This window comes from Antrostomus carolinensis, unplaced genomic scaffold, assembly GCF_000700745.2.
Source record: "Antrostomus carolinensis isolate BGI_N321 unplaced genomic scaffold, ASM70074v2 scaffold110, whole genome shotgun sequence".
Taxonomy (NCBI): domain Eukaryota; kingdom Metazoa; phylum Chordata; class Aves; order Caprimulgiformes; family Caprimulgidae; genus Antrostomus; species Antrostomus carolinensis.
This window is the reverse complement of record NW_010286230.1, coordinates 26858-38423: the sequence shown is the minus strand read 5'-3', so window position 1 is coordinate 38423 and position 11566 is coordinate 26858. Positions and strand designations below refer to the sequence as shown.

The 11566-nt window shown below is 33.9% G+C and overlaps 1 protein-coding gene across 1 annotated transcript in view; it reads right to left on the bottom strand.

The window, feature by feature from the left end:
• Positions 1–1108: 1108 nt before the first annotated feature.
• CEP135 (centrosomal protein 135) overlaps positions 1109–11566 on the bottom strand; it is a 33423-nt gene continuing 22965 nt past the window's right edge. The window contains exons 20-25 of the mRNA XM_010166822.1: positions 9841–10026; positions 8720–8929; positions 7582–7784; positions 3476–3580; positions 2919–3065; positions 1109–1130 (exon numbers count right to left, since the gene is read on the bottom strand). Coding sequence (XP_010165124.1) covers positions 1109–1130; positions 2919–3065; positions 3476–3580; positions 7582–7784; positions 8720–8929; positions 9841–10026 — 873 coding nt within the window. The remainder of the gene's footprint in view (positions 1131–2918; positions 3066–3475; positions 3581–7581; positions 7785–8719; positions 8930–9840; positions 10027–11566) is intronic.

Below are 11566 nucleotides of genomic sequence, written 5' to 3'. Positions count from 1 at the left end.
CGATACCTATGAATACACATCATGTCAACCTGAACGGCGTGTACTTAGAAAATTGTCTGTTCTTGCATGGAAGAATGATTTGACATACAATTATCTGCATAGATGGACTTTAAGAGCATATAGTAAGATTGTGATTGCTAATCGCATCTTAATTCATAGCCTAAATTTGAAATGCTCCTCTGCTAAATATACCAGATATTTTAAAGACAAAGTTCTCACTGCATTTACCTAATATGTGGGTCACAAAATAAAGGCCTGTGACAGCTCTCCAAAAGCTTGAGCTTAACTGTGTGAAGGATTCCAAGTTTTGTTCTGATATTTTAAAACCAAAATTTGAAAAATATCTCCAGACGTGGTTGAAAAATTTGAATATAAAATACTTTAGAACTAATTTTATAATATTTGAAAGATTTCAATACCACTTTTCACTTTTTATTTAATATTGGGATAATATTTAAAATGCAATTTCACACAAAGATCAAAAAAAAGGAGATGAGCAGTTGTTAGATAACAAAAACATTAATAAAAAATAACTGATATATTTTTAAATTAAAAAAGGTACAGTAAACAAAATGTGTTCACAAAATAGATAATCAGTAATTTTAAATATCATGAAGAATGCCCTGTAAACTGAGAACACTTGTTAAAAGCCCAAACATAGGAAATCCTCATGGGTACAAAACACACACACACACTGGCACAGCGTTTTTAAGACAGTCGTGTATGTTTTGCTATGTTAGCTCACACTAAGATGTGAACAAATTTCTGTAACCATGAGAGAAGCAAAGAGAAATAAAACAGTAAAACGAAAACAGGAGATTGTCACATCAAGTACTCGTTTCCTTCTTATTATTGTTATGCTTGCAAAATAGTAACAAAATTTAGCCAGCCTTGACACAAAACCCATCAAACAGCCAGCAAAAAACAGTCACCCCAGCCAGTTGGGAAAGCAGAATTTTGCAAAGTTGATTATGTCACCAGTTCCCAGAAATTTCAAAGGTAATCACAGATTTGAAGAAAACAGAGGTAGAATACAAGTCAGCCTTCATCATTTAAAAAATAAAAAAGTCCTTGTAACAAGGTAATGCTTCAGTTGCTCAAGTACTGGTTATTCCTTGAAGCTCACATTTCTAGTGGAGAAAGAAAAAAATTCAGAATAAAGTTATTATATTTCAGTAATGAAAATTAGGATAAAAAGTAATAATTAGATCTAGTCTCCCCATTCTTTTCTGTTATTCCTGAACATCAACTACTAGCACATTATCTGAAACTCTACATTCAGTTCATTGACTCATTGCTCAAATTTTTAACAAAGTAAATGTGAGATGAGGAAGAAGAGAAAATTGCTTGAGAAGACTAAATCAGATTAGAGAAAAAGACAGTTGTAACACTATAGAACAGCAAATACAGAGTACATTTTACTGTGGTCAGATCCCAGGAAGGAATAAATAAGTAGGGTGAAAGATGATGAAAGTACTACTGAGATTATTCTAATGTAATAATCCATTGACAGCTTTAAAAGGCAAGATAGTAAAAAATTAAACTGCATATGAATTCAGTTGTTAAAAAAAAAAATCACTTTCTTTAAAAATACATACTTCATGAAAATGGGATATGTTCTGATAAGATATTGCAGAGCTGTCATTGTTAAAACTAGGTACGCAAATAGTCTGATATAAATAGTTCACTACATGGTATTCTTCACGTATAGCAACTGGACTATTTTTATTGCTCTTGAGACTCACTGTAAAGCAAGGAAGACTAAAGACAATTCTCTGCTGATGATACTCATTCTCAGAAATATATTATCCATCGTTACCTCAGTCAAAATGTTGATTTGCAATGTAACAGGGTTTGCCTAATGGCTCACCAGTGAGGCAAAAGTCATAACTGCTGTTTCATCCTCACTATCAATATCTCATTTGCCACAGTTTCCTTTTTTTGCTTTGTCCAAAAACTCAGAGAAAAAGAGAAAAATTGTTGACAATGTGGATCATGCCATGCTGACCTCAGTTTTCAGGAAACCTCTGTTTTTGTTAACAAAAGTAAGCTTAAGAACAAGCCATAGCTATTTACCAACAAAAATAAAGTTTTAAATCATGCCAGTTTGGAACTCTGTTTTTTGGAGTTTAGCACTTAGATTCATGAGCTGCTATAGCACATTTATTTCTTAAAACAATCACTGTTTATCTCTCCCCGTCCTTCCACTCTTCACTGCAGTTTTTTATGCAGCATAGGACAGACAGGATATAAAGTCAATAATCACGCCTGTAACACATAACTGACATCATCTGAAATGATCTCTAAGAGAATAAAAATGTCAGTGAAAATGAACAGATGACAGGTTGATTTTGATCTCTTTTTTATGGACTCTAGTGACCATGATCTTAGACATTCATAGCATTCAAGCACTAACAATTAAAAATGTATTAATTATTTTTATGCACTTGTTTTGGAGACAGTTTCATCTAATGTGTAGGGTTCAAATGCATTTTAGTTGGACCCTCTCCTACAGAGTGTCTTTCCTTCATTGCTGTACATGAGAGAATTTGATGGCATTTCTCTTAATATGAACCATTCACTGTTTGGAGAGAACTATTAACAATATTCAATTGGCAATATATATTTTGATATAATTAATGGCAATAATAAACAGGCGATATATATTTGGAAGCTGTCAGTTGGTGTAAGACCATTAACAAAAACAGGAATGGGAATCCATTACATTATACGGTCTTTGGAGAGCATTTTGTCTCTATTGTTTCCAATCAATATCTTATAGTAGGAGAGTCAACAAAAGAAGAACTTAGAACCATCTAAAGTGTGTGAGAATTTCATATAACTAAAAAAGTATTATTTGGAAACAATTTAAACCTAACTGTTAAACAGAAACAACCTGCTAGAATCAAATTGCTTACTTTTCAGCTGCTGCTTGATCAGTTGTCCTTGCAATGGTACATTCTGGAGAATGTGAGGGAGATCTTAATGTTGAACTGAGAGGAGGTGAAGCACGTAATGATGATGTAGAAAGACCATGTCGACGCATTTCCTGAATTGCACGTTCTCTACCAACAGATAGCAATTTCAGTTACATAAAACAGAGGTACTGCAGGATGTTAAAGGAAGAAAATGTATTTTTTTTTTTTCCATATTTTCACTTGATGGTTTTCATAATACTTTGCAAAGAGCCTTATATCCTTGTAATGTCACTCAATTTTCTTCTTGTTTCCATGAGAAGGGGTTGATTTTTTTTTCAGATGCAATGGTAAACTCACAAAATTTACAAGGGAATTCAGAAACTGTATAAGTTTTTTTTCTTTTTGAATTAAGAAGTTTCCAAGGTGAGAATATTAGATTTTGCATGAGAAAAGGAACACAATTTTCCATAAAAGTTCCTCACTATTCAAAATAACAAATTTAAAAGCAAGAAAGAAGACATGAGAGGAGTCACCTCTCTGAAAAAACAGCATCTTACCGTTCAAATCGTTCAGTTGTCAGTTGCCTTTTTAAAACATCACAGTCAGTCTGCAGCTGTGCAACTTTACTCCGAAGTATGGGAATTTCTCTATTATAGCTGCTTCTAAAAACAAATATGAGAAGCAACAAAGTTTTCTTTGAACACTGTCAGCTAGGAGCTTAGATGACTTAGAGCAAGACAAAACAAAACAGATACTGAACATGTTTCATACAGAACAAATCAAAGACAAATTAGAAGCAGTGAGAACCAAATGAAAGCAACAGAATGCTTCTGGAAGAACCTAAGGTGAGAAAGAAGTGAGAAGCTGGCAAGCCTCTCACTACATCCTTACTACAGACAAAGGTAAACACAAACATGTTTTATAAAAACAGACAAAACAATTAAATCATTAATTTATTGATTTACTATCCTCTGTTGCAATGCGAGATTGACTTAATGAATACACTTAAAAAAAAAGAAAAAAGCAGTAACTATCCCTCAAAAATACAAACATAACAGATATGGCTTCAGTAAAAAAAAATTATCAAATAGACTGGAACTATCTGGCTAGCAACGAACACAACTAAGTCAAATCTAGGTAAAAGCGGTATTAATGTAAGCTCAGATCAGCAAAACCCAGAGTCTGAAAGAGCTTGTCAGCTGTAACATTGGTGTTTGAGCCCAACTGTTTCAACTGCAAGAATCAAAATGAAAAGCAGCCTTGAAAATCTTAAGTAACATAATTAAATATACTTCTTAGCAAATCATCAGCTTGGACGACTCAATGCTTTGTTGCAAAACACCATTAATTGCATTATAAAGCAAGCAAAAAAATAAATGAATGTAAAAATAAGTTGTCTAAATCAGAATCTATACAGTTATGTTATTCCATAGAGTCTTCAAAGCCAACATGAGGTGGAGTGCTCAAAAGTCACTTCTGGAGAAGCAGTGATGTACTAGTTTATCGCTAAAGCACTGGACTTGAATTCTGAAAAATGAGTTCCACTCCTAGCTCAGTCACAGGCTTCCTGTCTGGCACCCGCTGGTCTCTGACTCCAGGAAGATGCAAACTACTCAAGAGATTTGATCCAAAAAGAACTGCAGAATATTTTTTCCTGTATTTCCTATTCATCAGTAAAATTCCTAGAATGGTATCTTGATCCTGTATGGTGAGAACAGACGCAGAAGACCAGAGGACGGCTTTCGATGAAATCTTATTCTAAGTCCTTCAGAGACAGGCATATGCTTTCAGATGGAGGCAAGAATTCAGGGCCCAATATCATTATTATAAAATAAAGAAAGAAAGCAAACAGTTTTGTGAGTTCTGAGGTTATTCCATGTCAATGACATTTAAACAAAATTAAGATCATGAAGCAAATCACTCAAAAATTAAGAAATATTTTCATTTGGAACCTCTATGCAAAGTAATCTTCATATAAGAAGAAAGCTTTCAACAAGTAGTTTAGCTATTCAATATTCTCTGTTTATTTAATACTTCATCACTGTAGAGCCTCAAGATCTCACTTACTGTACTATCACCCAAATAGCGCGCTGCGTAACAGTACTACTCACTCTTCATAGACCTCAAAATTACACAAGCTAAACTTAATTTTGAGAATCCCTCCAAAATCAGAGGTCCTATCAGTACCATTTTCTAAATAGAATGGAAAAACAGGCACAATAAGGCCAAAACCGTAAATAATGTTCAAAAAATACTGACATATGATTTTGTTAAAACTGAAATTTTGCCAAGTCAAATGAATTTTTATATTTCACAAGATACAAACATAACTGACACATACTTCAGTCTCAGCTGTGGGCCTTTAAAATTCCTGTTCTTCGACTGCAACTACTACAAATTGTAGAGTAGAAAATAAGGTATATGCAACTAGTTCTCACACCTGAACTTTTGCCTAGCAACATGCAGAATCTTTGAGACAAGCAGAGTAAAACAATTCAATAGAATAGTCACTATTCCTCCAAGAGAACATTTTCCTTCTTCCTGCAATATCACATCCTATTAAGAGTGCAAGTACTGACATTTGCAACAAATAAGAAAGGAGCCCTACAATGTGTGTGGAACAAAAATGGTGAAAAGATCACTATGAAGTTATTTAAACAGAGTTTTATAATGTTTGTACACAAAGAAGCTAAATTAAAGTTAAACGAAAACCTCACCTTTTTTTCATAGTCAGGACATTCCATTAGTTTCTGTTCTTTGTATGCAATTAACTTTTTTCCCTCAAGTAAACAAAACTCAGCATTTCTAAAACATGAAGCAATGACTTGCACAGGGGCGATTTACAGTGTCATCATCTACAGATCCATTGAGATCACTGCTACCTGAGGTAGACCATGGTCAGTGGTAAGTTACAGCCTTTACATAAATCAACCAAAAGTGGTTTCTTTGCACATTCGTGTCACCAAGTTACAGACAGTTTTTAACTGTTTAGCATTATCTGTACTTTTACCTTCTATACATTCCCTTTCGCTCTCTATGCCAAGTGTTTACTAACTGGGTGTATCTGTTTTTCTCTTCCTGAAATTCTACTTTGACTTTACTCTTCATTACCATCTACATTCAGCTGCTCCTCCTCCCTTTTTCATATTTAATGCAGTGATACTACTACAGTCACTGGCTAATGCATCCCCAGGAGAATGATCGTGCCAAGATGACACATATCATGGAAACTTCAAATTCTCTTCTCCACATCATGAAAAAAATATCTTATGTTCCCCACTTCTCTCGTACCTGAATTTCATATACACAAAATATCCCCCTCTTAGCTTCATTGTCCCAAAGAGATAAGATTTAGAGCATTAATAAGTTATTTCTACTCTAGGCAGACACAGACCATAAGAAGTTGCAGTTAGCTATAATGGAAAGCGCTGGCCACATTTACTGTAGGTGTCCGTTCAGTTCTGTTGATATTTCAAAGGAACAATAAATGATACAGGACTTTTTCCTGAACAGTTAATAGCAGCAAAAGTACTTCTGCTTTTTTAAAGCACTATGACTTCACTGTTTATTATGTAAGTGATTCTTACTTTAATCAAAGTAAGGACAACAGGCATCTTCAGTAGGTGAGCAATTCAAATTTACCATGAATAATATATAATAATATACTTGATATTTTTTTGTGAGCAGTACACATATGTCAAAATTTTACTTTCAATTTGCTCTGAGATGCTTGATGAATCTTCATTGTTCTAAAGGAGTTAGGACTTCAGAATACTCCAATATAAGAACATAGAACATAGTTCAAGACTAAAAAAAATTGCGTTGTCTTAATAATTAAATTCATAGTTCAACACTTCAAAGCCAAATAAAAATAGGACATTTTGCTTAAAAAGCAGAGTTGAATTAGATTGCTTCCTGAAGCTAAGGAGAAAATCAGAACCTGTGAGAGAGGTGGTTGTATATTTTGAGAATTGATACATTCTGATGCAAAGGTTAAATATCCAAATAATACTGCAGTGCATACATATATTTATAGATGTACTCAACAGCTAAAAAAAGTTACAAATTATCATGGGTTGGCTGGTTCCGTAGTGGAAATAATGTCTGCAACAGATCAGCTACCTTGCCATTAGGTAGTTATGTCCACTGAGGGGCTCAGAAGGAAAGGATTTTAGTGATTGCACTGAAAAGATGCCAGAGTTATATCAGACTTGATATCAGTTATATCATCTTGAAGTGAACTTCAAGAAAGGTATCACCACTGATATGAAAAAGAGTCAGGACCAGCAGAAAAAGTGAAGCAAACTTTCCAGAGTCAGACTGGGGACAAATCCAGGGGGAGACTAAGTACTTATTCTCAAGACTGAAAACTCAGCAGGATGTTCCTTCCTTTTAAAGTAGGTTTCCTTTGGAACTCCTGTTTAAGTTTACTGCTTGTACTAAACCGACATCCACCAGAGTGCCAATTGCCAATGAAAGCAATATGAAAGATCTGTAAAGAAACTTTAGGTAAACAATGCCATGAAAGACCAAAAGACATTGCTGCAAATATCTGCTCAGCCGTACGGAACACCAAGAATTTGACTTTGTGAATAAGTGCTGTCACATAGAAAAAGTTTCTTTGTACATCACATAACACATACACATACTTGTTAAAACTTACAGTTTGCTCTCAGCGAGTGTTAACTTATCTCTCAATAACTGAATTTCGGAATCTTTCTCATGGGATGTTAAATGGTTCTGAAATTCTTTGTCTCTACTAGTAGCCAGCAATGTTTCAAGATTCTGAACTGTAAGCCTCTCACTGGATAACTGCTTTTTCAGCAACTCTGCTTCTGATTTCATATCTTCTAATTCACCTAGAACCTAGGGCATAATATTTTTTACATTATTAATACACTGGTTTACAAACATTCCAAGTTCTTTTTAATGAGGAGTTGTTACAAAAACTGAAATTATTGGAAGTTTGATAATAATTAATAGGAAACCGAGCTCATAAAACAAATTAAAGCCAACCAGTAGTTACAACTATACTTAGTTAAAAACTATTCAAGCCATACATCTGTCAAATCATTTACTGGGAGCTGGATTACTGAATATTGGAAATGCTTGGGTGAGTACCCAGAACACAAAAGCAGGCTTTTGCACAAGTACAAAAATGGTATTTACTATACTTCGGTCTATTCAACTAGAACTGTTGGCTCACAGTTAGCTTCTTGGCTTTTGCTGAAAATGTAGGAATGCTTGTTTTCGTCATCAGTTCTACAAATATAAAAAAATCCCGTGGGAACCACTGTTCTCAAGGTCTTAAATATTACAGTAATTGACAGACATAACAATCAGCTGTAAAGAAAAAAGTTCTGAAACTACAGATATTTAGAACTGCTTAAACTATTTCAAAATATTTAATGAACTTCAGCTGAATCTAAATTTCAATTTAATTGAAAAAGTACATTAGGGAAAAGTCTTCAATATCTAAATAAGAAGTGCGTTATTTAGTTTTTATAAAAGTTGAAAACTTCAGTAAATTAAAAAGAGTAAATAAATATGTCTCTGTGGTAGAGCAAAAACTACAGCTGTCACATTTTGTAGTGATAATTAATGAAGCTCCCTCTATCTGTACAAAAACGACAAATATAGCTCTGTACACTGGAAAATTTATAATTTATATATAAATGCAAAACTAGTGATGTAAATTAACTTACCTACTCTCAGAAGTAATTTATACTTTTCTCCAAAAACCATGAAAAGCAAAGGAAGATATTTTATTGTAGCAAATGAAATGTGTCTTTGCTGCTTACCCTTTCATAATCCATGCTTTTGGATGTCAGCTGTCGAGATAAAAGTTCTTTGTTAGACTCAAGTTTCACACAGAGTTCCCTCACAGAAGCCAGGTCCGCCAACGCAGAAGACTTATCCTGATTTTCACGTTTAATATCCTCTTCCAATTTGGATACAGTTTTTGTAAGGGAGGAGATCTGAAATTCATATGCTTGATGTGCAACGATATGCTAAACAAAGACAAATATGGATACCCCTTCAGTGTTACATGTTAACAGTTCTGTTGGATAACAGGGTTTTCATACTTTCTTTTCCCTTCAAAATTAACTTTCCTTATAAAATTAACCTTATATAACATTCCTTTCCTCTCCCTAAATCACAGCTAAGAACAACTAATAAACCATCTCTGCAATTTTTAATCTCCATCTTGAAGAATTACACAAGTACTATACAAGAGTGGAATGAAGCTGGATTCCAGCTTCAGAAAAGACTTAAAAGCTTGAAACTCCAAAAATACAATCTATTTTTAACTCAGCTTACAATATTAAAGTCTCTAACTGTTTTTGTCACATTAAAAGCATGAGACAAAATGTGGTCAATCCACAGCTATTCAAATTTCCTTGATCTCCATGAATGTTATTGCTTCTAAAATATAAACTCCATTTTTTTCTATGGTATTGGTCTAGGTTTCAATATTATGGAATCCTGATTCTGGTTTTGGACTACTACTACCAGATTTTTCCTTTACTCCACCAACACTTCAAATACTTCATTCAAAGCTTCAAAGACATAAGAACTAAGCTTACAAAATACTCATAAAGCTATATGCAAATATTTTGAAGCAACTAAACAAAAGGTTCTTACAGAGACCATAACATAATAGCAATGATCATCCAACAGAAGAGACCTAAAAGTATTAAAAATATATGCTGTGATTCTAATTTTGAGAAAGGAGGAAAAGAAGGAAAGCACATCTAACCAAAATCTGTTACTGTTTCAAAAACTCAGTGTCCACATTTGAAACATTCATGTATAGGAATTATTTTCCATTAAAGCACTAAAAATAGTATATTGACTTTAGTAAAAATCACTGGAATGTATCCTACTTTCCTTGACAGAATTTCATTGCACAAATTATTACCCCTTGAATTTCTTTTTCCAGAAGTTCTGCTCTCTCCCGAAGACGTCTCCGATCTGTATCTACAGAAAGGAGTTCAAGTCGTATTGAGCTGCTTTCTCCTTCAGCTTGATGAGCCTTCATTTCCCAGTCTTCAGCTTGTGTATGGAGCATTCGGAACTTCTCTAACAATTCTTCATTTTCTTTTTCCTAGATGAAACAGTAAATCACTCTGCAATGATCAACATACCTTCAAGTTGCTTGATCGTATATATATTTCCCCCCCCAAAAGAAAGTAGATCTTTCTCCATTTTCTTTATCCCACTATCTGGCAATTACTAAGGGCCGTCATCCCTTTTGCAAGTCCAAATAGTAAATAAATACAGTGATGGCATTCAGTTTTATTAATTGAAGTATTCATATTTAGCACTTGTTAATGAGTTTCAAGGCTCCCAGGGGAGGTTTTATTTTGGATCTCTCTGCATTGTCAAGGGTCACATTGCTGAGATGTATTGATCCTAGTGCTGCCTTTCCTAAGAAATTCCAGCAGGAGTCAATTTCCAGCTCTTTTACTTACTGTTCTCTTATAAATATTTATATTACAGCAGTGCCTGAAAGACTGATAACCCATTCAGCAACATACACCTAAGCAGTCTGTCATAAAAGTACAAACCTGGAAGCTTTAGTGTTTACAAGTTATGCAGTGATAGAACAAATGTTGCTTGTGAATTTTAATTTGGTCCAATTGCAAGTGCATGTTACAAGGCAGTGATTAATTTTTCTTTTTTATTTAGCTCCATTCCCTTCTTCCCTGTTCATGTAATGCACAGCAGGATGAGTGTGTTGCTAACATGAATGAGATTTACCTAATGAGGAAGGTTACTGTTTTTGAAATCCCTTCTGTTTCCTGCAGCACTTGGAAGGTGCAGACAGAATGAGGTGGGGCATTAGGAAACAGAAACTCATTATTAAGCAAATGAACAAAGTAAATCCTCATCTCCACAGAAAACATAATGTAATACTAAACAAATCCCTGAAATCAACCTTTCATAATTGGTCACTGGCTGTATATGCTACAGCTTCTTGGTACTTGACTTGAATAACTGAATTCTTATTTGCTAAAGATGTGGCCACATCTGTAGCTGAAGTGCTTTGGACCTATGACATGTTGTAAAATTCTTAAAAACTAAACTTCAAGTAAGTGTTTTAAATTGAGAGTTATAGGTGAGCATACTATTGACCTTAATTTTTTCTCTATGCTTCAGTTTCTACTTGTAAAAAGTGGCTGAATTTACATGCATTAATCTAGACATGCAAGTTGAAGTCAGATCAAAATTCATTCTTTCCTATTCAAAGTCACGTAACTTTTACCAGTTCATGTTGTCTTGACATAAATTTTATTTGTTTTAAATGATTATAAGTTCTAATTCACACACATCACACTTTTGAATCCAAGTATAGGGATAAAATACATTTAACAAGAGCACTGCTTTGTCAGTACAGCAAAAACTCTGAACTCACCATTCATAGAGAAAAATTCTAATGTGCTATTTTTACACTTTCCCACAGAACTACAAATAAAATTTATCTTTTTAAAAAGTGTAAAACATTAAAAACCATCATACAAACTACTTGTTGCCTTCAATCATGAAATAGTACTAGACATTTTACTAGTTGCCTCGTCAAAACTCAAAAAGCAAAACAACATTAAAACATGATTTGTTTGTCATTCTCCAGTGTTATGGCCAAC